Source organism: Quercus suber, unplaced genomic scaffold (genome assembly GCF_002906115.3).
Source record: "Quercus suber isolate HL8 unplaced genomic scaffold, Cork oak 2.0 scaffold_922, whole genome shotgun sequence".
NCBI classification, from domain to species: domain Eukaryota; kingdom Viridiplantae; phylum Streptophyta; class Magnoliopsida; order Fagales; family Fagaceae; genus Quercus; species Quercus suber.
In genome coordinates this window covers 24,468-52,046 of record NW_027070345.1, presented here as the reverse complement: position 1 = coordinate 52,046, position 27,579 = coordinate 24,468, and the positions used below count along the sequence as shown (strand labels likewise).

The 27,579-nt window shown below is 33.7% G+C and overlaps 1 protein-coding gene and 1 long non-coding RNA gene across 6 annotated transcripts; one reads left to right on the top strand and one right to left on the bottom strand.

Moving 5' to 3' along the window:
* Nucleotides 1-3,128: 3,128 nt before the first annotated feature.
* Nucleotides 3,129-17,263, top strand: LOC136065306 (uncharacterized). 5 transcript variants are annotated; one of them, XR_010626941.1, is made up of 6 exons: nt 3,129-6,435; nt 6,699-6,760; nt 7,549-7,596; nt 7,675-7,748; nt 8,194-8,692; nt 8,783-17,263. It is a non-coding gene; the product is annotated as an uncharacterized LOC136065306 (long non-coding RNA). The 5 variants fall into 5 exon arrangements; XR_010626942.1 differs by having other exon boundaries at nt 3,129-6,760; nt 8,194-8,330; nt 8,596-8,692; XR_010626940.1 differs by having other exon boundaries at nt 3,129-6,760; nt 8,194-8,330; nt 8,585-8,692.
* Nucleotides 17,264-18,987: 1,724 nt separating this feature from the next.
* LOC136065310 (protein ALTERED SEED GERMINATION 2-like) lies at nt 18,988-26,477 on the bottom strand (the record flags this gene model as incomplete). Its single annotated transcript, XM_065768345.1, has 11 exons — nt 18,988-19,413; nt 19,787-19,892; nt 21,760-21,887; nt 21,965-22,035; nt 22,146-22,241; nt 23,558-23,648; nt 23,955-24,304; nt 25,492-25,603; nt 25,788-25,898; nt 26,008-26,178; nt 26,304-26,477. Coding segments are annotated over 10 exons (1,386 nt in total), but the record flags the coding sequence as incomplete, so codon positions are not given.
* Nucleotides 26,478-27,579: the final 1,102 nt, after the last annotated feature.

Here is a 27,579-nt window from a genome sequence, read left to right as displayed (position 1 = left end):
GTTTATTATGTTTGGTTGCCAAGAAGAATATGAAATTAAGTTGTGTTCTGAATTATCATAGTAAAGAATTTTAATTTGAGTTTCTGGGTTTTTCTCTTTGTTCATTATTTATGTTTTCTCTGCAACCAATCAGGACTTTTGTGTCTATGTAATGTGTTTCTTTATGAAAACCTTTGTGGGTTTTTGATAATTTTGTAAATTGTAAAGCTATAGAATGTTTTTGCTTCAAGTTTTTAGGGTTGCCTAGTATATTTCTGTGTCTGGAATATTCCTTTTTTTCCCCTTAATAAAATGCTTAGTTACTTCTTTAAAAAAGATAATGCAGTGATTGATTTTGGGGTAGTGGTGATTTTCCTATGTTGGCTAGAAATTTGGTTTCTGATATTTGTTTTGTACCAGAGACTTTCCTGTGCTCACATGTATTGATCCAGTCTGCCAGCAATAACATAAATGATTTACTGTTCTTATCCTTGAAAGTAGTTTAGTGTGGAAAGGTGAATGCATGTGTATGGACTGATCTAATTTGCAAATTGCTTCCTTTTGTTATAAATGTGTTAGCAAATCAGATATGTGTTCTTTTGATTCCTGTTGAGAGATTTATTTGCTTATCTTAATTTAATTCTTTCTTTTACTTCTTTTCTTCTAGTTATGAGCACTAAAACATACATTGATAAGATTTCCTTGCAATCCTGACTTTTCCATTCATTTTTTTTTCATTACCATCCTGATGTCAACAAGCAACGAGCAAGGAAAAGTTTAAAGAGATTAGTGTGCATATGAGGTATGAATGAGAACAAAAAATTACCTTATTTATTTTTGATTTCATCTTTCTAAAGCAATATATTTGTTGCATCTTTGAAGCTAGTGATGAACTTTGCAGTTCCAATCTAGGTGTTTTGTCCATCCATAGGTAGCTTTAGTCAGTAATAAATTTCTATTGACCATCCTTCATTATTATGCTTCTTCGAATTTCTACTGGAACATATAAGATGATCTAGGTGCACCCATTAGTGTTTATATCTGATACATGGAATGGAATCTTTGGTTAGGCTTTGGTGACATATAGTGTTTGACCTTGTAGGCTTTATGATGGTTTTGAGAAGTCTTATGTTGAGATCACATCCGTTTTCTAGAATTTTGTGTGCTTTTCCTGTGTGCAGAAGTATTTCCTCTTATTTGATAAAATCTTATTACTTGCAAAAAGAAAGCAAGAGATCAAATTTGTTTTCATTGTACGAAAATACTGTTATGGATAGGGTTCTTGTAACTTTTTATTGATTTGTGGATGTATTAAACCTTAGACTGTAGTTCTGTAAAGGGCTCTCTTGAATGCTCCTAGTTTACATGAGTTTTTTTCCTACTAAAGAAACTTCTTACTTGAGTTTTAAATTGAGATATTTGGGTTAAGAGAGAGAGAGAGAGAGAGAGAGAGAGAGAGTCCCTCACCTTAGCAACTATCTCACCTTAGCACCTATTTATATTAGGGTTTATGGCATAATTACTAGAATGTAAAATAACATGCTAATATATAAAGATAACAAATAACTAAAAAAAAAAGTGAAATAACTCTAATTAGCAAATTGCTTCTATATGCTTATAAATTAGTCCCTCACCTTAGCTCATAATGTAAAATAACATGCTAATACAAAAAGATAACAAGAGTAACTATAACAACTTACATAAAAAAAAGAAGATTTTCGAATGGAATATAAATTGGGGGGAAAAAAGTCTAGGTTAGGAAACTTTGTAGTGCTAGTTTCTTAATTTTAATAAAATTAATATTTATTAGCTTTCCCTAATGTGGCTTTTGGTTAGGATCATCTTTTAAAATTCCTAAGAATCATTTCCTAAAAGGATTCTGAGGTATTCCCTTGTTTCATTGCAAGTAGCTCAAGGAATTCGGATGTCCACAGGCATCCCAATACCCACAAAACCTCACATTTAGGAGAATAGAGATTTCCTCCAAACAGGTCAGTGTCCACATTCCTAAGGTTGAGGAAAGTTATAATTTTTTTTAGTAATTGACAATATTAGCCTCACTTTATTAGAAAACCTAACCTCAATTAGATAGGTAAAAGATTATGAAAGTATTCAAATTTTTATAAGCCAAGAAGTATTAAACTTATTTCCTCTGAAAAAATCAATCAAACCACATATCTAATCAATCTTCATTTACAAAAACAGGGGACATTCTGGCATTTTACCCCCTTTTATGTTCTTAATTGGCAAAATGCCCCTATTTCGAAACTATATAGGGATATGCCCCTGTTTCAATACTCGATTACCCTAAAATCGAGTTTTAATGAAATACTCGATTTGTAGGAAATCGAGTTATGCCCGATCAAACTTAAAAAAAAAAAAAAAATAATAATAATTTGTATGTAACTCGAGCTTAGGGAAATCGAGTTTCATGCAAAAAAATTTTACAAGTGTGATTGCCCAATATTCAGGGAGACCTATAGCGGCGTTTTTAAGTCCTATAGTGACGTTTTTAAGCCCTATAGTGGCGTTTTTCTGGAAAATTTTTTTATACCAGGTTTCAGTGGACCTATAGCGGCGTTTTTTATCCCTATAGTGGCGTTTTTAAACCCTATAGTGACGTTTTGGAACTCGATTTCCATTTACTCGAGTTTGATGAATTTTTTTTTTTTTTTTTAAGTTTAATCGGGCATAACTCGATTTTAAATCAATCGAGTACTTTAAGTAACTCGATTTTAGGGTCATCGAGTATCAAAACAAGGGCACGCACCTATATAGTTTCGAAACAGGGGCATTTTGCCAATTAAAAACATAAAAGGGGGTAAAATGCCAGAATGTCCCAAAAACAAGGCATAAAGAGTTTATTTTTGTTAATGCCAGGTGTTATGCATTGGAATCAGTTTTGGGGAAGTTTTATGCTATATCCTAACCATTTCTTTCTTCATTTTTATTTTGGGGAAAAGCTAGTCAGATTGGCAATGGTTATGCAATTTAAGGTGTTTATTCTATGCTTTAAATTTCTTTATATGGATTCATGTGATGCATTTATTATCTTTTTTATGGCCCTTATTTTATATATATATATATATATATTAAAAAGATAACATTATTGGTATTTTCAATAAAAATTACAACGTATAAGATATTTCAAGTTTATTTTATGCACAGGTATTCTGGGGAAAAAATGCAACCCTTTTGAATTCCTTTGAATTTGTCAAACTAAAAAATCTCATATTTGCATATATCTTGTCGAACTAAATATGGGCATCATTACGTTCCTAGGCCATTCTTAGGAATTTGGATGCCAAAGGGTATATTGGACTCTTCGATTCAAACACCACACAAATGTGGTTCCATATAAAAGCGTACTTTTTGAATTTTGTGTGTTGAGTTTCTATGAGGTTTTGTTAATTGGGCTTGGATTATATTTTTTCCCGGCTTCATCTTTTCATTGTTTGAACTCAAGTATTCATATGCATGTAGATCACTGCATCTCTGTGTACTTCATATTATTCCTCTCCTTTCTCTATGAGTGTTAGTTCTCCTCTGTGTCTTCCTTGATTGCTTCCACTACCAGCATTTATACTTCTTTGGCCATAGCTCTCGAGTAACCATTACAAGTGTTATGAGTAGTATATATGCTAGGAAAAATTAGTTATAATGATTGGAAACATCACATAAACAAAATTTCTTGTGTTAGGGTAATTTAATTTTTACCATATTCACTTCTTGAGAATAACAAAACACAAGGTACTTGTCAACTTAATGAAGCTGGGGTGGAGTTGCAGAACATTTAAGTTTCATGTGAGTTTGGGTTTTATTGACATTTGTATGAGTCAGGATGTATTCTTGGATTGGCCACATATCAAATTTTTCTTCAAGCAATCGAGAATGCAATTTACTTTAATGCTTACATGGGGTGTTTTTCTATGTAATGAGTTTCAGTTATGGGATGTGTACCAACCTGTGTACTTGTACATATTCACTTTCTTCATTTTTGGGCTGGATGACATTCATGACATTTTAAATCTCAGGAAAGTCTCTCCTGAGAGTAGTTTTGTGACATGCTAACTGGAAGGTCTGTTTGCTTCTAGTATTATGAATATGACATATTCTTTAGTTTTCTAGTTGTTTCATTTGGTTTACACTATTTCTAATTTATTGAAATGTAGATGTCAATATTGATGCTCAAATCTGCTGTGGTACTCATGAATGTGATCTTAAAGACTGGAGCTACAAATATTTTAGTTTACAACACAAAAATAATCCTTATGGGTTAGTATTATGAATATGCATACTCTTTAGTTTCCTAGTTGTTCTGATTTGGTTTACAGTATTTCTAATTTATTGAAGCATAGATGTCAATGTTGATGCTGAAATCTGCTGTGGTACTCGTGAATGTGATGCTAAAGACTAGAGCTTCAAATATTTGGGTTTACAACGCAGAACTAATCCTTATGGGTTAGAATTCTGAAGTTCAATGGTTTAAAAGATCTTGAGTCTAAGAAATTTGCATCAGTTTTGGTAAACTTGACTTTTAGGTGGTAAGGTTACTTTCGTCAATTGCGCTTTGTAGTCTCCTTGTATTGGATATCCATGACTAAAAATATCTCAGCTCAATTCTCCTTGGTCTGGTTTTAGGTGATGAAGGAAAGCCTCATTTAGTTGATTGTGCTTTCTCATCCCTGAAACTTAAAAGGACTTGACCTATTAGTTGTGTTTGAGAAGTTGACTAGTAGATGTACTTGTATTGCTGGCCTGTGCTCACCTTGACTACCACAGCTACCGTCTTAATGTGACCACGATAAAAGTCCTTTGTCCATTATAACTCCTAGAAAACAAAGGAGGCAGGAATTTTTGTTTGCTAGAGTAAGAAAAATGTATAGAGCCCTAAGATAATTGTATGGTTATGCCAAAATTATTTTAACCTAATCCTCTGCTTTATGAAACCTTAAATATTATCTATACTTCATAGAGCTAGAGATTGACATGTTCTTCTTTTGAAACTATTGCGATAGACTTCCATTTTAAATTCATACATGGACCTTTGGTGTTTCATTTTTCTTCTATTTGATGTGTTTTTTTCACTTTTGAAGCCTGCACACTTGAATCTTTGATAAATTTTGTTAGTACTTGGTAGGGATCTTTTTTTTTTTGGACAAGTAGTACTTGGTAGGGATCTTTAGGGTTCTCAGTGTGTGGAATTATGATCTAGTTGCAAGATTTCAAGTTGCTGGAAATTAAAGAGAAAGAAGTGAAAAAAATGTAAATGACATTGTTCCTAGTTTTGCAGGCATTGCATCAAACAAACCTCAACACCATTATAGCTGCATATTTATATTTTTTTAACTATTAAAATCCACAAAGAAAAAAGAAGCCCAATAAAATAACTATGGGTTTGAAACTACAAGCCATTCCGGAAAACCTTAAAGCTCCAAAAAGACCCTTGATTACTAAAAGAACATACAACTAAAATAAAACAAGACCAACCTTTTGCCACCTGCATCACTAGAGACTTGAAGTGCTGATCCATAAGAGAAGTAACAAAATTAAATAGAATTTTGCACTTTTAATGCCCTATTATTGTTATGGTCAATATTTATTGTCATGCGGTATATGTTACTGTTACTAGATTCTTCTATGAATATGAATGTTATTTTGGTTAATAGAGATTGATATTTAAATTTTGAAAAAGTGATTTTCAATACTCTCCTTGATTGGATTATAGCTTTGTTGCATTTTTTCTTGTTTTTCATTCTCTGTTTTGCTTGATCATTGTAATTTTGATTCTTGATTTTTGCCCCCACAGTACATTCCCAGTGTACTCAAGTTGGCTTTTTCTTTATTAATAAATTTTTTCATTATCTATCAAAAAAAAAAAATTCTCTTCTAGTTCGAACTTTGATGTTATATTAGTGGTTTCCTCAAAAGAAAAACTTGTTACAGTGAGGGAGGTCCTAGCTTCTGGTCCTCAGCTAGGAAACTATTATTATTACTCTAATGCACATCGCTATTTATTGTGAGGAAGTAGAGTTGGAGGTATGTCTAGTGCCTTTTCATTTATTTATTTATTTAGAGCATTGTTTTATGTGAGGCAATGGACAACGAGTCCAATAAAAGAAAAATCAAAGACACAGGAATTAGAATATGCTCCATTCTCTTTTTCTAACATGTTTTATTTGTTCCTTGGTTTATTGGCTTTGCATTGATTATCTTCTTGTAGCTAAATCAGCAGTTGTGAATGTTGAAGTTTCCTTCTTATTTTTGTGTTTTTAATTCTGCTTCCTCAATCCATTTACTTCTTTATCATTTATTTGACAGTTAATGTGAAATGGATTGTTTACTTTCTAGAAATGTGGTTCTTATTTTACTTCTATGATGTATGTTGAGTAATGGTGTGAAGACCATTTCAACAGCCTCGTAATGGAGAGTCCAGATTTCTCCCATAATGAAATGGTAAGTCTCACAGAGATACTGTGTCATACCCATTTTTGATATAGAGGTATTTTTTTTACCCTGCTATTCAGGATCATATTTATGGTCCAATATGTTGTAAAAAATAGACAGCCACTAAGGATCCATTTAATCTTCAAGTACATTTGAACTGTTCTTATTTCTATTTTGGTCCTATGCATTTTTGAAGATTCGCATAAATTCTGCATTTTTTGTTTTTTTGGGTCTTCTTGATCATCAATTACCACTTCATGTTGAAATACTAGTCTCAGCAGTCACTCAAATCAATGAACCTGACAGCTTGTATGGGATCATCCAGTCACACAAGGTTAGTCTATATTATTTACCTTTCTGAATGTCCTTAGAAGATCATTGTTCTTTAGCAAGGTCTTGGGCCAAAGTAGAACTACTATTCTGACTCAAACTTGGCTTATGGTTTTTTTTGACTCTCCAAATTACCTTTTTAAGAGCCAATTCCCAAACAGCCCAAACAAAATAATATTTAGAACTTAAATTAAGGTTTTGATTAATAAAATAATCTATTCAATAGATAAAAAGAAGAAAGAAAGGAAATTAAGGTATATTTAGTTTGACTTCATGTTTGTTGAAATACACGCACGTATTAGCAATAATCTTGAGACAATACATTGGCACACACCAGTACCAGCATATTTTGTTCTAGTGGCTAACTTGAAAGAGCCACCAATATGGTATTTATACATTGGTGTAATGTAAACATTTCAATAATAAATTTCTTGATTTGAAATGAATACTCTTGATATGTACTAGTAAAGTGACCATTTAGCCCTTTTGTACATTGCCAAAGTTGAGAAATTATTTGAACTATGCTGCAACAAGTCACACTTTACCATAAGTTACTAATTACAAAGCATAAAAAAAGGTTAATAAGTAGCTCATGGTGCTGACCTCACACTTAAAAGGTATGATTTTTAATTTTCATCATCCATAGATATTTCATATTATGTAGGACTAGGACATGTGAATATATATTCAGTGGTCTTAACAACTGTACCAAGAAAAAAACGTATTTTCATTAAATTGTAGCGGATGAAATATTTTTAATTTCTACAAATTAGTTGCTTGAGGGCATTGCAGGAGGGAGATTGTGATGAATTTTGTAGAAAACTGAAAGATTCAAAGCAGGTAATATTCATCAAAATTTCATATTCTTAAACCAGTTACTGGACTTTATGTATTCAACTTATGTTTCATTTGTTTTAGGAGCTTGTGTTGTCTGTTTACCATGCAAGTGAAGAGAGCACTGATACATCTACCAAACAATAATCAAACTCCAGGTACTTATTATACCTGTGATACAATGCTCCTGACATAGAGGGCAATAGCCAATAGTAGTGACCTTTTGGAAATCAAGTCCAAATTATACTTGTGTGGTTCTTTCTGACATTGGTATAATTCTCTTTGGATAATTAGAATTGATTTTAGTCAATCCTGGTAGTTGCTGAACTATATTTAACAGATTTCCTTTCAATAAATGTTGATTTTGGGGGGCTCCAACACAAAGTTGAGTATGTATTTGAATGGTTTGAAATTCTGTAAAATTTTAAATCCTAAATCATTGTGCAAGTCTACGGTTCAAAAAAAAAAAAAACCGATTATTACTGAATAAAAAATATATGTTTTCTTTATATAGTGTTTTTTTATTTTAAATTTCTGCTATGTCAATGTCACCTGTGCATATTCTTTATCATCTTGGCATGGCTTGGGATTTACGTTGGACAGCATCTTCATGTGGAAGAATAAGATTCTTTCCAGAGAAGCAGAAAGTATTTCTGAACCTGTAATTCCAACCACAAACCAGATTCTTTACAGAGAAGGAGAGAGTATTTTCTGAACCTGTAATTCCAACCACAAACCAGGTATTTTGTTATCAGCCTAGCTTTTGTGCTGAATGAGATGCAAACGTCTGTCTTTGATTCTATAAAAGCACGCTCTTCTTCTGTTTTGGTGTTGTTTTTTTTTAATTTGTTGATGTTGTTGGTTCCTATGATAGATCTTTTATTCCTAAGCAATAGAAACTGCATTGCCTTGAATAGGTTGTTCAATTCCAGTTACGTTCTAATGTTTAATTTTGGGCAACATAGTTCCTCAATCCATTCATAAATTGTAATAGTGACATGTCAGATGGCTCTGTGGTCTTTGCGGAATAAGATTTGAGGCTGTTCTATGCTTATCCGCAATGAGAGGGTGCTTCTAGATGCTTATGAAAAACCATTTTTAGGTATGATCAATGGTTGTTTTTGTTTTTTTATTTTTTAATCCAGAAAACTTTACTTAATCCTGCTTCTGATATCTTGTTCTTTGGTAATAGGGCTCCAGGTTTTCTACTTTTCTCAAGCCACTGTAGCTTGGCATGAGTTTAAGTTCCTATGTCTTGAAGCCATAGAGCAATACTCAACCTTGTGTTGGCTTGGAAGGGTAGAGAGTTTTCAAAACTTTTCCTTATTTATGGAACTTTAAACTTTGTTTTATTGAAACTGTTAGAACTAGTATTAATTTATTTTTATCAACTCTGTGTCATATTGAATCTGACTTCACTAGTTTCTTGAATTGTTTTGAACAATTTTGTGGTTTGAAACTATTGCGTTTATGAATTTGTTTTGAATTGTTTGAAACTCATTTAATATCAGTAGCAATGCAATGCAACGCAGAGTTGACTGAATGTCTACATTTAATTAATACATCAGTAAAATAGTTTTTAAATCTTTTGATATCAGACATATACACAGTTAGTTTGGGTTTACATGCAAGTCATAATCTAAATTTATATATTCAAAAAATTTGGTTTGTGCCCCTTTGGGTTTTATATGTGCTAGTTTCTATAATTTTTTTTGATTGTTTTGTACACTCTGCTTGCGGTTTAAAATGCAGCTCCAGAACTATTTTAGAGTTGTGTAAACCTGCCGTTTCACTTGCTGAGGAACAGAAGATGACAAACAAGAAGTCTATTGAAAGACAAATCTAAACTCATTTTCATCTTGCACATTATGCAGATGCTCTATTTAGGATTTAAGAGGATAGACATACCTCTAATGAGTGGCAAGCAGCAATGCGCGCGCTTAAGGAAACATAAGGTTTCAGATGCCCACTAATTTATGAGATCCTTGGAATCCTAAGTTATACTCTCTCTTTAAAAATAAAAAAAATAAAAATCTTTTTTAATATTTCTTGGGTATGTTAATTTTGCCGAAAACAGACTTGGAGGCACTTATTAGATGTTTGAAAAGTTCATCAAAGGTGAATTACAATGCTGACTCCACTTATTTTACTGGTGAATTCTGTACTGTTGGTTCCATAGTGGTATGCCCACCATGTTTCTTTACCTTGCTAATAAGATTTCCATGTACAATATTTTTGGGGAGGAAGACTAACTACTCTGTAAAAACACGAAAATTACAAAAGCAACTTGCAATGGATGAGGAAGAGGCTGAAAAATTGCAGGTATTGAGAATGTGTCTATGTCATATTTGGTGAACTGAATAATCAGTAATCTGTTGAGCATATAAATGTAAATACTTGTTTCTATATTTAAACCCACTTGATGGAGTTGCTAGTGAATCATACTTGGAAGATTTTATGTTTAATTTTTGCACCGATGCTTGGTCATCTCCTAACAAAGATGAATTTTAAGCCTATAAACTTTTGTTTGAATTAAATCTAGTTCAAATTATGTGATTGGTTTCATATAATCTTGGACGATGACAGAGACAATTTTCTCAGTCTAGTATTGGAGTGATATCAATGTTGTTTGGTTGTAAGTGACAAATATGATGTGAGAGTGGTATGCAATTATTTATTCAAATCCTCTGTTCAACAAATTGAAATTTGTTATGCACTATTTGGGTGAAATGAATAATTGAAAAGCTTGAATCATGTTACATGGGAATATATGCTACTGAAACTGAATTAATTTGCATGAATTTTAATTAAAGTGAATTTAGCTTCCTTGGAGGATCTAACATATGTGGTTTCAGGTGTTTCTACTAGTTTCCCTGTGGTTCACTCTCTTTTCTAGACAAAATGTTGTAAATAGCATGCTTAGCACAATTAATGACACATTGAAATTAGCATAGTTAGTTACTTCTTAAGATGTTTTTTTCCCCTGTTTTTAATAATTTATCTTCTGCGTGTTTGATGTCTTATATGTGTGTGTGCGTGCGTGTGTGTGTGTATGTTCAGTCATACAAGTTCATACCTTTAGCATACCAAATTGCATCAGGAATGGGTAACTGAATGGAAACTTCGGGGCCACATAATTTTTAGGTTTGATACTGAGGTGAAATTGTTATACTTAATAGAGTTGGGTGTTTTTTTTTTTAACCAGGATTGTTGGACTATGCAGTTTGCTTTGGTGTCACTGTGAAGAAAATGGCCATTGACCATCCATACCACACAATCATTCAGGTATATAAGCTCTACTCCTTTCCCTGGTCTGAAGAATAATATGGCTTATGGTTTTCATCCAGGTCAGTTTTTTTACTTCATTTCATGTTACTTTTCAAGGAAAGGTTCTCAATTTATGAATCTGTCTTAAGTTGTAAGGACATAGCCCTAGGTATTTACAAGTGTGAGAAGGGTGGGATAGGTTCTTACAATACATTTACTTTGAAGTAGGTATTGGTTGGTATCGGTAGTTGGGTCCTATTCTGGTAAGAGATCAGCCTTTGATAGGGGCATTACAGGTTTATAGACTGTTTATTAGGTAGAGAGGTGTCATTGGATTGCATTTTGGTACAATGTCATGGGGGGAAGAGAAGCTGGGATATGAGATTTCATATGGACTTTAATAATTGGGAATTCAGTTCATTAGCACTAAGGTTGTAATTTTGGTGTTTAGGATATCTGAGGCCAATTTGACTCCCTCTCTCCCTCTAATTGCATACATTGATTTTGGTTATTTCTTTCAATTCTTTGTTATATGTTTGTTGTGGTGTATCTGTTTACAGGTAATGATTGAAGCTCCGAGATCCGGACTATCAAGTTAGATTTTTCCTTGCTCAGTGAATTGGTATGCTTTTCTATGACTAGATAATTGTGCTTTTGACTATTGATAATTGTTTTCATTTTACTATATAAAAATTTTAAGAATTGAAATAAGTTAGGTTAAATTTGAACTTAAAACATTATATTAGTGCACTTATCTACTTGGTAAAATATACAAATTTTGAGTTATTATTATTTTTTATTATATAGTTACAAATACATCTATTGAAAGTTATGAGATAATTATATTTAAAAACTGTGTACTTTACTTCAAGCAGCTGCGTCTAGGCTCCAAGAGACTTATGTGCTTAAGTGTGCTTGATGCTTTTACTAACATTGCCTATGATGTTGATGTCTTTAGATTACCATAATCTATAAACACAAGTCAAATAAGATTTTCACTTGATCTCATTCTTGATAACAACTATATGTTATCTCATAGTTTGTGCATAAATGTACATCATGATTATCACCAAAAGTACATTGTGGATATTGCTACCGTCTCTAATTAGTTGTTATGGCCAATATTTATTGTCATGTGGTTGCAACCTTATATATTGCTGTTACTAGATTCTTCTATGAGTTGGAATGTTATTTTGGTTAATAGAGATTGATATTTAGATTTTGAAAAGTGATTCTCAATACTAAGGTCTATTAATAATCTCCTCTATTTCAAACTTTAGTGTTACATTGGTGGTTTCCTCAAAAGGAAAACATGCTACAGAAAGGGAGGTCCTAGTTGCTAGTCCCCAGCCTCAACCCACGCTTGTAACTGTTATTCTTACTCTAATGCACATTGCTATTTATAGGGAGGAAGTAGAGTTGGACGTATATGTTGTGCCTTTTCATTTATATATTTATTTAGAGCATTTTTTTTTTTTAATGTAAAGCAAAGGACAGGAAGTCCATAAAAAGAAATCAAAGACACTTTGTTGGAGTTGTTGTAGTCTTTATTGAGTCTACTTCATATTATTCCTCTCCTTCCTCTATGAGTGTTAGTTCTCCTCTTGTGTCTTCCTTGATTGCTTCCGCTACTAGCATTTATACTTCTTTGGCTACAGCTACAGAGAAACCATTACAAGTGTTATGAGTAGTATATATGCTAAGGAAAAATTAGTTATAATGATTAGAAACATCGTATAAACAAAATGTCTTGTGTTAGGGTAATTTAATTTTTACCCTATTCACTTCTTGAGAATAACATAACACAAGGAACTTGTCAACTTAATGAAGCTGGGTAGAGTTGTAGAACATTTAAGTTTCATGTGAGTTTGGGTTTTATTGACTTTTGTATGAGTCATGATGTATTCTTGGACTAGCCACACATCAAATCTTTCTTCAAGCAATCAAGAATGCAATTTACTTTAATGCTTGCATGGGGTGTTTTTATATGTAATGAGTTTCAGTTATGGGATATGTACCAACACGTGTACTTGTACATATTCTCTTTCTTCATTTTTTGGCTGGATGACATTTGTGACATTTGAAGTCTAAGGAAAGAGTCTCCTGAAAGCAGTTTTGTGACATGCTAACTGGAAGGTCTGTTTGCTTTTAGTATTATGAATATAACATACTCTTTAGTTTTCTAGTTGTTCTCATTTGGTTTACATAATTTCTAATTTATTGAAGCATAGATGTCAATGTTGATGTTGAAATTTGCTCTGGAACTCGTGAATGTGATCTTAAAGACTGGAGATTCAAATATTTTAGTTTATAACACAGAAATAATCCTTATGGGTTAGTATTATGAATATGCCTACTCTTTAGTTTTCTAGTTGTTCTCATTTGGTTTACATTGTTTCTAATTTATTGAAGTGTAGATGTCAATGTTGATGCTGAAATCTGCAGTGGTACTCGTGAATGTGATCTTAAAGATTGGAGTTTCAAATATTTTTGTTTACACAGAAATAATTTTTATGTGTTAGAATTCTGAAGTTCAATGGTCTAAAAAGATCTTGAGTCTAAGAAATTTGCATTATCTTTGGTAAACTTGACTTTTAGGTGGTAAGGTTACTTTCATCCATTGTGCTTTGTATTCTCCTTGTATTGGATATCCATGATTAAAAATATCTCAGTTAGCTCAATTTTCTTTGGTCTGCCTTTAGGTGATGAAGGAAAGCATCATTTAGTTGATTGTGTTTTCTCATCCCTGAAACTTAAAAGGACTTGAACTATTAGTAGTGTTTGACAAATTGACTAGTAGATGTACTTGCATTGCTGACCTGTGCTCACGTTGACCACCACAGCTACCGTCTTAATGTGACCATGATAAAAGTACTTTGTCCATTATAACTCCTAGAAAACAAAAGAGGCAGGAATTTTTGTTTACTCGGGTAAGAAATATGTATAGAGCACTAGGATAATTGTATGGTTATGCCAAAATTATTTAAACAAAATCCTTAGCTTTATAAAACCTTAAATATTATCGATACTTCAAAGAGCCAGAGATTGACATGTTCTTCTTTTGAAATTATTGCGATAGACTTGCATGTTAAATTCACATATGAACCTTTGGTGTTTTATTTTGCTATTAGTTGAAGATGTTTAATAGGATGCTTTATATTTCCTTTCTTCTATTTGATGTGTATTTTTCACTTTTGAAGCCTGCACACTTGAACCATTGATAAATTATGTTAGCACTTGGTAGGGATCTGTTTTTTTGATAAGTAGTACTTGGTAGGAATCTTATGTTTTAATTTTAGTTTTTGAATGTTATGGTATTATGTAGTAGTAACTTTTTTTTTTAAAAAAAAAAGAAAAAGAAAAAAGAAAATCTCATTCAGACTCACTTTTGCAGCATGTATTTGATGGAGTTGGGGTTGATGGGGGTTATGGATTTGTGGTTGGTAATTATAGAGAAGTAGGTTGATTAAGATTCAATTAGGGAGTAACAAGCTGGGTATATTTTAGAGTTCAACAGTCAAAACAGGTGAGAAAAAGGAAGAAAAGCAGATCTGGTTGGCTGTTAGAAATAACTCAGTAATGCCAATATTGGTTTGTGGATTGTACAAGGTTTTTTATCCTATTCTCTTTAGGGTTCTCATTGTGTGGAATTATGATCTAGTTGCAAGATTTCAAGTTGCTGGAAATTGAAGTGAAAGAAGTAAAAAAAGATAAATGACATTGTTCCTAGTTTTTGCAGGCGTTACACCTAGGGTCCTTGACATTGCTTAGGGAAGAATTGCGTTGAACAAACCTCAACACCATTATAGCTCTGAATTTATCTTTTTTTAACTATTAAAAACCACATAGAAAAAAAGAAGTCCAATAAAATTACTATGGTTTTGAAACTACAAGTCGTTTTGGTAAACCTTATAGGTCCAAAAAGACCCTTGATTACTAAAAGAAAATTCAACTAAAATAAAACAAGACGATTGTGCTTGTATGCTCTAACAGGCAACGTGTGCTCAAATACCTTGATGATTGTGCTTGTATGCTGAGGAGATTGGGAGATTAGAGGTATGTGTACTTGGGTGCCTCTCACAATCACATTCTTGTTTGCTCTCATGATCAAATGCTTTTATGTTCTCATGCTTTGTTGATAGCATGCTTACATTTGTACTTGCTTTGATGATCACATGCTCACATGTCTACATGCTTTAGTGATCACATGCACCAATGTTTAGATGCTTCAATGTTCAAATTCTTTGATGATTACATGTTTTGATAATCATATACTCCCATGCCTATGTGCTTTAACAATCACATGCCTGCTTGCTTGTATAACTTCATGCTCATAAGTTTGGATGATTTAATGATTACATGCTCCTACGTTCGAATGTTTTGATAATTGCATGCTCACAAGCTTTGATATTCACTCGTATGATATCCACACACATGTGCATGCACTTGGAAGCTAATATGTGTATAGGCTTGGAGGCTTAAGTCATTACGTAGGACATTCGTGCGCTTTGATGATTTTGCTTGAATGCTGAGGTGATTGGTAGGTTTGAGGTATATATACTTGAGTTTTTAAATGCTCATATGCATGTATGCTCTAATGATCATATCCTTGTATGCTTTCATGATCAAATGCTCATATACTCTCACGCTTAAATGGTTCATATAAATTAAGTGTCACTCCTTCATGAGATTTATTTTTATCCACATTTTCACACGCTTGAATGATAATATATCGATATGGTAGGAGACTGAAACGTTCATGTAGTTGGATGCCCGGACTCTCACATGCTTTGATGATCGTGTTTAATTCCTAAGGTAATTGGATGGTAAGATGTATGTGTACTTGGATGCTTAAATGTTCGTGTGCTTTTATGTTCAATGCTTTTTTGATCACGTACTCACATGTGTACTTGCTTTAATGATCATTTGCTCACATGTCTAATTGCTAAGATGATCATGTGCTTTTATATTTACGCGTTTTGATATTCACATGCTTTTATGGTCACATGCTTTGATGATCATACACTTTTATGTTCACACGCTTTGATGATCATATGCTCCTATGTTTACATGCTTCAACCAGAACATGTCCACTTGCCTATATTCCTTAAAGCTCATATGCTTGGAGACTTTTATGATTGGTGCTCCTATGTTAACAAGCTTTGTTGAACACATGCATTTAAGCTCACGTGCCATGATGATAAAGTGTTTCCATGTTTACATGCTTTGATGATCACATGCCCACTTGCCTGTATGCCTTCAAGCTTATATGCTTGGACACTTTGATGATTACTTACTCCTATTTTGAAATGCTTCAATGATTGCATTCTCACATCCATTGATATTCACATGTTTGATATCCACACACGTGCACACACTTGGATGATAAAATATCTATTGGCTCGAAGGTTAAAGTGACTGTTTAGTAGGACATTTTTCCGCTCAAATGTGTTGATGATTGTGCTCGAATGCTGAGATGATTTGAAGATTAAAGGTATGCATGGATGCTTTCATGCACATATGCATGGATGCTTTCATGATCACATGCTTTGTTGATAACCTATTCACATTTGACTTTGCTTTGATGATAAAATGCTCACGTGTCTACTTAAATGATCACATGCTCCTATGCTCACATACTTTGATGTTCAGGTGCTTCGATGATCGTATGCTCCCATGTCTATATGCTTCGATGATCACATGCCATTTACCTGTATGTTGTCATTCTCATATGATTGGATGCTTTGATGATTACTTGCCCTTTGATGATTGCATGCTCAAATGCATCAGTATTCACATGTTTGATATCCATACACAAGTGCACACACGATGATCGTGAAATGTCTATAGTCTTGGAGGCATAAGTGATCGTGTTGTTGGGCGTATGTGCAAGCAAATACTTTGATGATTGTGCTTGTATGTTGAGGAGATTGGGAGATTAGAGTTATGTGTACTTAGGTGCTTAAATGCTCATAGGCATGTATGCTCTAACAATCACATTGTTTGCTCTCATGATCAAATGCTTGTATGTTCTCATGCTTTGTCGATAGTATGCTCACATGCCTACATGCTTTGGTGATCACATGGCCAATGTTTAGATGCTTTGATGTTCAAATTCTTTGATGATTAATGTTTTGATGATCATATACTCCTATGCCTATGTGCTTTAACAATCACATGCCCACTTGCTTGTTTAACTTCATGCTCATAATTTTGGATGATTTAATGATTACATGCTCCTACGTTCAAATGTTTTGATAATTGCATGCTCACAAGTATTGATATTCACTCGTATGATATCCACACACAAGTGCACACACTTGGAAGCCAATATGTGTATAGGCTTGAGGCTTAAGTCATTATGTAGTTGGTCATTCGTGCGCTCAAACGCTTTGAATTTTGCTTAAATGCTGAGGTGATTGGTAGGTTTTAAGGTATGTTATACTTCGGAATTTTACTGCCGGAATTTGTTGTAGGAAAATAGCATTTTCCTAATTGAACCAAACACATAAAAATATTTTCCACCCCAATTTTCATAATACAACCAAACACTTAAAAATATTTTCCTTTTCCGGAAAATAGCATTTCCAGAAAATATGTATTTTCCGGAAAATATTTTACACGAAACAAACACAGCCATAGTTGGTTGGAAAAAGATAGCTTCAAATATATTTTGGAACCAAATTTTTTCCTTTAATTTATATTTATTGGCTATTTGCATGAAAATGAATGCTTCACACCTAATGCAGGCAAAAAAATCTGCCAGATTCCAGCTGGAATATTTGCTTCATAATGGAACATATTGTGCTACCTGAATAATTATGTCTGCAATTCCTCCCACAAAGTTGGTGAGTGAATGTGCACACAGTTGTGCACAGAATTTTTATTTGAAATGCTACTCTTTCTATAATACTTTTCTTTGATCCTCTTTTTCATTATGAGAAGTCCTAAAAGCTAAAACGTGATGTTTTTATGTAAAGTTAATAGATAAATATTGATTACTTTTCTAACCAAAGCTTTAAATTATTTGATATTGTTTTTGCTTGCTTTATTTAGTGTGTTTGCCTGGCATTGCGTTTGCGTTTAAGCTGCATTTGCATTTTTTTTGCTGATCCCATAACACTGTTCATGGACCAACCAAAGCACAAAAACGCGTAAACGTAAATAGTGTTCATGAACAGTGTTTTGCCTTTAAAAATTATTTTATTATAGTATTTTTAGTAATAAGTTTTCAGTTTTCAGTTTTCAATTAATAAGCAGTATTCAAACACACCCTTAAGCATAATGAAAAGTCTAGAGTCACTTAATATTTGACCAAAAAATTTCACACGTTTTGCCTACTTAAGTGAGGTTAGACATGACCAAAATTTTCACACATTTTGCCGACCTAAGTGAGGTTAAACATGAGCTCATACAGTTTTTAGTGTAATTATTGGTAGATTATCTCAATACCTCTCCACAAGAGGCTTCGGAAACCACACGGATCAATAGTATGGTAAATTGATCCTAAATTCTCTAGGTTCACAGCACGCTTGAGACCAATGAGCCCACCACTTGAACACTTACTATTATGTGAGAGTAATACTAGTATATTTTATATAAAAGAAAAACCATTTAATAATTTTCCCATAAAAATTAGAATTTTCAAAGAAAATTCACACACACACACACAAAATTAAAAATTAAAAAATAAAAATCGAATTAGAGGAGTGCCAAGTGCCAACTAGTTTTATTGGAAAAGATAAACATATTATGTATTGGCCGACAATGTTACTTAAGCGTACACGTCAATGATTAAAATTTATTGGAGTCGACTTTCTTATATTCTACAACTTTTAGTCAAGACTCATACAGCCATTCACTCCGATCCCCTTCTAAAGTTTTCTAATCAAATGCATGACATAAATTATTGATTTGCATTAGACGAAGTACTTCCATTTTGTTAAAATAAGACATCAGGTACAAAAAATAATGTGAACACAGTCCGAGGAACCAGCTAAGACAACAAACCCAAGCCTATAATATTGCTGGCATGTTGGGCTAACTTTACGGAATAGGTGTGTTAAATTTGTAGTGAATTAAAGAATTCACTATCCTGAAGTTTCGAATTTTTAAGTAATCAACTAGAACTATGATGAACACCGTTATGATCGATGGTAATGATAAAAGTGATTACATTACAGGTGGCAACCGCACTGTGCACCATGTTATAGAGAAAATTTTAATAATAAAACACAAAATGTTGGAGTTCTGTGTTCTTATTCTGTACACCAACTATACAAGAAATTTTCAGATGTATATTACCAAACAGACGAATGAAAATTTGAGAGGATAAATCATTAATATTAACATGAAAAGAGCAAAAAAGCTCTAACCAGGGATGAAGGGTGTCCTTATTCAATCTTCAATTTATTTTTGCAGGACGCCACTTGGTATCAAAGTATCAACTGGTTTCCTATTACCAACAATATGGTTGATTGTATCTCTCCCCTTTCACGACCTTCTGCATTTCGCATAAACAACTCCACTCAATATATACATTTAAACAGGCAGCAGCTGTTCATGGTATAAAAGTAGAAATCAATCAGGGTCTGGAATATAATGTCCTTGTTGACAATTCTATAAATAAAAAAATCCATAGCTTTTATTCATAAAAAAGAAAAAAAAAAAATCCAAAGGTATCCAAGGTCGAGAATACGGATATAACAACATCAACTTGTTGCTTCCACTTCATGGTGTGGGTGTGTGTGTGTGTGTGTGTACACCTTTCACATGCAGCAAATCAATTTGTTTAAATTACTAGCAAACCTTATACCTTGAGATTCATTTTGATTGTCTGTACATAAAAATCCCTAAAGAAATACTAAGCGATGATATGAAGTACCAGGAAACGCAAATATAATGAACAAACAGACACTGCATAACTTACATGCATGCTTCAATAAGAAGCTGATTAGCTCTGTGTACACTCAAACGGATGAAATGTTCCTTCCCTAAATTCATGCATCCGAAACCGCTCAAAAATTTCAAAAGGCCTGCACGTTAACAGAGTAATTCTTCATTGTGAATATAACCAAAGTAAGAATCCATCTGAAGAGAATGGGATTAACAAAACATATAATCCTTTAGTAGAAACATAGTTTGATTCTGCATGCTCACACATGTTTTGTGCAATGTGCAGGCTAGTCTAAATCTTAAAACTAAATTTCCTTATTTTTTATTGGTAAACTGCACACGCACACGCACAATAGACCTTGAACTCACAAACCCCATTTTCTGACCCATTATGATGAGAGAAGAAAGTGCCAGTTGACCCCTTTTAATTCATTGGCAATCTTAAAACTAAATTTTAGATCTTAACACAGGTAGCAAATTTTATCTGTTCATCCCTTCTGATTGACTTGGACATTGTGTACGAGGAAGCATTCACATACTATGGCATGTTTGACATTGGTGCTTCTACTCGATTCAAAATAACAATGTGGCATGTAACATGTTTTCATTTCAAAACAGAATATCGCATTTCAGTTTTTCAATCCTAGGTATCTGTCAAAATAGTAGGGAGATTCATGACAATAGATTCAGGCCCACACCCAACTCATTCTTGTCTAACAAATTCTGAAGAATCCACACTCATGAAAGTACTTATAAAAACAATTTTGCAGACAGCTTACAAAGCATGACAAATTCTGTGACTATCAAACAAAAGTATATATTTAGAATGTCCAATGAAAAGGCACAAACCACCAGGACACGGATTATTAATATTATGAATTTATGATATTTCACAGCACATTAACAGATTGCACTCTAGGTTGTTGTTGTTCTAATAATGTTATTTTAGGTCTTCCTCTACCTTTTTTCTTTCCCTCAACTCGAATCAATTCACTCTTCCTCATTGGTGAATTAATCACTCTTCTATACACACAACCAAATCATCTCAAGCGACTCTCCCTTATCATTTCATCAATATGACCACCCCTATATTTAAGGGGATTTCTTCATTTCAAAATTTATTTTTACTTGCATTTCCAATTATCCATTTGACCAAGGAAAAAGTTCTCTTCCTTGGTGAAATATGTAAATTATATCTCAGAATTTCTCCTGGTAAAATCACATCTTTTAAGTATTTCTCATCCTCTTTCTGAAGTAATTATTTGCATTTCTCTCGACTATTGTGGAAGGTGTAACTACGCAAGAAGGTAGTGGATTGGCCAAGTACCACTTAGTACTTTTAAATATTAGCATGATTACACAGATCTGTTCAAGGAATGAGCAGCTATAGTATGAATCTGGATTTTAACAAATTCAGAACCACACTTTTCCCTTTAACAGAAAACCAGCCTCTGCACATGGCAAAATCTCTTCAACCAGAGAGAGAGAGAGAGAGAGAGCAAAGAGGAGAGAAATTAGAGTGAAGAGTGGGGTTAGTGAACATCTTGTAGCTAAAATTTATATTTGACCTTTTTCATCTAAATTTTCAATTTTGTTTTGCAACATTATAAGATGAAGCCTTGAAGGGCTTTCTAGGAATTTTATGTGACAAAATTTTTTGAGTGAAACTGTTATTGGGATTGCCTTTTGTTAGTATTAGCAATTAACTAACTGTCTACATATTATAAAAGAAATGAAAACAATGAAATGTGATTTAGTATAACTGACTATAAAATAGAGATAAATAGGATAAGGGCAACATATATGAACTTCAATTCTAGTATAACCTCCAAAATGAAGGAGGAAGCAATCAAGTTTGATCACTGGTGAGAAAGGAAACTGATTTGACAAAAGCAGGAAAATCTTCTCCCAGAATGATGTACTTGCCAATCCAAATAAATAAATAACCACCAGAATATTGATCTAATAAAATATCAGGAAAAATATTGAAGGCTCAATAGGGCTCACAGTATAGCTTCACGGTTACGGGATAATTTTCGTTGATTGTTTTCCATGGCAACCAGAATATCGGCAGTTTCTGGTCTGTCTGCTCCACCTGCTACAATTGATGGGACAGAAGCGGTTGGAGTCCATATCTACAACAATGGACCACCAAAATTCAGAAATTATCCTTGTCTTCTCCAACAAACAGACTACTACTGATAAACCTTACCTTTATTGTGTTGTCAATCCCACTAGTTGCCACAACAGAATCATATGGGTGGCATTGGACACAGTTCACAACTAAGAAAGGACACGAAAAAGTGATATCAGACAATACAATCAATTAAGAGACTACAGTCTGCAAGACTGCAACAAACCCCATTTATCTCACAGTTAAAGAAAACAATTACCAGCATCATCTCCCAGAAGCATTTTTATCAGTCTACCAGTTCGCTTTTCCCAGATAAACCATCTTCCATCATCGCTTCCACTAGCAACAAACTCACCTTAAATCACAAAAGAAACAATGTGATTGCTACATTATATTGTCCATTGACTCATCCCATCCATTAAACTTGGAAGATGCATGAATAACAGGATACATCAACATCAACTATCATATCAAGGTTCCAAAAAACAGAAATACTAATGGAGGTATCAACATCAATATCGAATATCAAAAGTAATTTAGAACTAGGACAGAAGTTCATATTGAAACATGCAAATCGTTATGAAAATTAAGATTCAAAATAAACAACCATAAATGTATTAGCATCGCGTGCACACAAATAGTAGAAAATAGTATGTATGCATGCAAAAGGCTTTTTTCCCCCCCATATACGAAAATTTTCTTGCAAACCAGTTTAAAGAAATCTCCTCCAACGTAATTTGGCCATTAATAAAATCATTCTCATGTAATTTAAGCACATCACCTATTAAGTCATTTAAACAACTGTACTTTAATCACATCATCTATTAAGTCATTTAAACAGATCAGATGACTATTAAATAGGTCCCATGACTAAAAGCATACGTGGATAATCATTTCAATCACCAAATAATAGATTGAAGAAATTTTCTTTTAAATCAACTTGGAGGAAAATTCAATTCTTTAATAAAATATAGACACCCAAGAAGCCCACCCTCAAGTAAATGGGAAAGGAAGTGCCATTTACAGTTATAGGGCCCACATTCACCATCTTTTTATAAGTAAGACTAAAATAATTTTTTTAAAAGGCAGAGAGAGAGGATATAGGAGGTTTAACTAATTAAACATTATCCACTTAAGAATTTTTTCAAGCACAGATTTTATTAAATGAGACATAATCACCAATTGGGAGTTTGAATGTGAACAGATGCTGACTAAGATGTAAAGTGAACGAAAAAGAAATGATGATGTGAAGGTAACAACCCTTACGTCAGTCATCTTTTACATTTTTTACATATTTAATTATTCACACAATAATAAAGGCCAATCACTCTACAGTTGTACTCTCACAATGATTTACTTTCTTTCACTCTAGCTATTAACAACAGATGATTGAAGCCTGATTGTTTGTGAGGCCTGTCCTTTTTTGGTAATTTATCTATTCTCTATGTGCAAGGCCCATAATTGGTTCAGTGTTATTCAGCAAGTCTACAAATGAAGAATGTTAGTGTAGTTATTTTTGTTGGATCAGCATACAGTGCTGGGACACTATGTAGAAGTTTAAATACTTGGGACAAATGTTTTTACAACTACTATGAACAGTTGAAATTTAATACCAGTGCAAACTTGCACAGTATAATCTAATTATAACAAGACCAATACTAAAGAAAGTACCTTTCTGGCCAAGAAAACTGGCCTGCTTTATGTCAGTTCCAGTATTACAGTGACCAACATATCTCTGCTTCATATCAATAGCTACCTCAGGCTGCACAATAAACAAATAAACAAAAGCATGACTTACATGGCCAATGCAAGATGAATGGGAGAAAAAATTATATAATATATGATAAGAAAGAGAACAAAGGATTCCATATTTCGGGCAACCCATTTAATGCGCTTGCGTGCGCGCATTAATCAGCAATTCCAATGGCTGCTTCTTTCTTTTCTTTTTTATAGCTAAAATGACTGCTAAATTATAAAGGTGAGCTATTAAGTAAACATAACATTTATGAGAAGGAAAATCCAGAAACAATTGCATTTGCATTTAAAAAAACAAAACATGAAAACGAACCAGATAAGGTATCCTGTCATTTTGTGATGATGATGAAGGTGATCCACATATGCCATTTGCACCAACACTTTCTCTACCTGAATCACCTCTTCGATGAAATCTCACATTTAAACTCCCATGAAGAATGTTTGATTCAACATCACGTCCTTCATCACCCGATATTGAAGTTTCAAAGTCCAACTCCACTTCCTCATCATAATCAGAATCTTCTCTTTCAGATCTTGGACCATCTTGCGAAGCATCACTATTAGCTTCTGAACGGTAGAGTATATCACTTAATGAGAGTACTCTTCCACCTCTTGATTCAGACCTTGGCAATCCATCATTTGCTTTATTTTTTTCAGCTTCAACTATTAATGCAATCATGAAGTTAGATTTACATTTTACACACAACCAGGATTTGCTAACATAAGGCAACCTGTCCTACCATGGTGACTTGAACTTAGTAGAATTGGAAGTTGCATTATAGGAAAACACTTTTCAAGGGCTACATTGAGCTTAGGTTCTTTGCTATACACTGGCCAAGTTTCCTGACAAGCATACCGCATATTCAAAATATAACATGTGGCAACCAAGTTTCTTACAAGAATATACCACATTTAAAAGAATCCTCGTAGACCTGTTCAAGCAGTGATTTCCAGCTGGCAAAACTAACTTGCCCTAGATTACATATGCTGAATTACAACTTCCAAGAAAACTTTCATCTCTCTCATATGACAGGCTCCACTAATAATGCACACAGGGACTTATTACCATACATAACAGCTTTAATAATGGTTAAATGATTAAATTCAGAATTTCTTAACAGATTCAACTTTTGGAAAATTGGTAATTTATCATGGTATCAAAGCAAGTGGTCCTAAGTTTGAAAATTTTCTCCACTCTACCTCCAATTTAAACAGGTAAAAATCACATGTTAGGCCCTATTTATAATGTTTGGGCTTAAACATGAGAGGAGTTAGAATAATAGTTAAATGATTAAATTCATTGTTTCCTAATAACTTAAGCTTTTGGAACATATGGTCATTTATCAATATCAAGTCCCTAATGCACAGGAGAATTGATAGTGACAGGTCCGCAGTGAAATCAAACCAATGAAAATGATTTATCTTAACCTTTGTCCAACAACCTTTCCATCAAATCTAGAAACTACTTCAACCAGGGTTTCTATATATCCTTTCCCCAGCAGAAGAATAAAATATCATGGGCTAACTACATTAACCTTCAGTGAGGTTTCTGATAGTTAGACTCATCTATTCTTCTAAACTAGACTGAATTTCATCTTAAGATTCTGAACCCACAAATGCTAAAGCCTCCTCTTTGTAACTAAATATTGAAATGTGCACTGCAATGCTAATGACATTCAAGGTTGCTTAAATTAATGACAAGTTATCTCACTTTAATTAATGACTAAAAATATCTTAATTTCCAGACACTATTATGGAACCAACTGGATTGACATTACACTAACAGCTGAGAAATTGGGTGCACCAATAGGTGAAATAATAAATGGAGAAAACATACTATAGACACAAACCTGCAGCAAGATCCCTTTTGACATTGTCCACTCTGTCTACCGCTTTAGAATTGGATGGGGACAAAATTTGAGCTGTAAGGGCAAATTCTAGAGCCTCTTTATGTTTGCCTAACTGCAAGAAAATAAGACTCATTAAATCACTAAACAACTAAAGGGACAGATTCAGTCATCAAATTCACATGCCTAGATGACAAGGCAGTTTCTTGTAGTCCCTGGGCCAGCACAAAACCCTTACAGATTGCATCCTGTGTAAACACCTAGACCAGAAGAATAGAATGAAGTTGGATGATCCATACCTGCGATAAAGCTTCAGACATATAGTAATGTGCTTGAAAAGAGGAATTATCAATTCTTCTAGCATTGTAACAATCTCTTACGGCCATATGAGCATCATTTTTCCACTTCCTCTGGGGAAAAAGAAAAGAGTAAATACCAAATGAATGAAACTGCACTTCCAACCAAGTAACTTAATTTTCAAATAACCTTTTTTTTTCTTTTTTTTTTTTGAGGAATAACCTGGAGCAACAAAGCAGCACGTAGACATAGACATTCACACTTTAGCATAGGCCCAACGTCATGAACATATCCATCCAAAACCTCACTGCATGCCTCAATGCCATAGAAATAATTTGTTGCCTCCTCTAAGCATTTTTCCGCAATTTGAATTAGTCTCCTGCACTTTTCTCTCTGTAACAACCATGTTAAACAAACCATAACATATTCAGGAAATAAAGCCAAGGTTATTATTCAATTGAAAACAAATCTATTACTAGAAAAGTGACAGTAATAAGTAGAAAAGCAAAGATGCAAACCGTGGCAGCAACATTGTTTTTCCTAGGAAGGTGACTTGGGAAGACATTGGACACTGGCGGCTGCAATTCTACCCCGTTGAGTATAGGACTGAAGCTCATCAATTTTGAAACATCTCCTGGAGTATATTGCATAGCACTCCTGCCTGCTGTGAATTCAAAAACCACATAAGCATATCATCTTGACAATTTTGCTGATCTGACTATACCAAACAATAGAATATAGACTAGACAAAAAGAAGATACTAAAACTATGTTGGCAAAAATATCGTTGTGGATATCTAAAGAATAACATATTTAAATCTTAGACCGTAACTTATGTTTAACACTTAGCCAACCAAAAACTGACACCCTAACCTATTTTACATCAATATCAGCTTAGATCACATTTAGGGTGACACTCTTGGAATGCAGAGGCTATGATATTGAAATTCAAAAAGAAGTCCAAAACTTAAAATGTTTTAGGAAATTCATAACGGCCAGCAAGGAAAGGATTGAAGCCATTTTTTTTTTTTAATAAATAAGAGTACATTTATAAGAAATAGGAGAAGATGAGGAAGTTTGTTTGTTTGTTTGAACTAATGGTCCATATGGTGTTGGCTTGTGGAAAAATATTAGTCGGGGATGGCCTACTTTCTCTCGCCACATTCTATATGATATTGGGGATGGGTCTAGGGTGAAATTTTGGCAAGACCGTTGGTGTGGAGAAACATCTCTTGTAGTCAGCTATCCTGAATTGTTTAGATTTTGCCGAGATCAAGCGGTTAGTGTGGCTGAGGTTATGAAGTTTGATAACGGAATCCTGTTTTGGGATGTAAGTTTCTTTAGGGTTGTACATGCCCGGGAACTTGAGGCACTAGATAGTTTCATGGATACCATATATGGTGCGTCAGTTAGAGGGCTTGGTGAGGATAAGATGTGCTGGAAATCTATTAGAGAGAAGGGCTTCACGGTTAGGGATTATTACAATCTCTTAATGGGCTCTAATGACTATTGTTTTCCTTGGAAAAGCATTTGGAAGCAGAAGATCCCTTCTTGAGTAGCTTTCTTTGTTTGGACTGTTGCTTTAGGGAAATGCTTAACGATTGACAATTTACGAAGAAGGAAGGTTTGGATATTAGACTGGTGCTACATGTGCAAGTGTAATGGGGAATCGGTTGATCATCTTTTTCTTCATTGTCCAGTTGCAATGGATATGTGGGCTATGGTGTTCGGGTTGTTTGGAGTGAGCTGGGTTATGCCGCAATCTGTAGTGGGCCTTCTAGCATGTTGGCAAGGC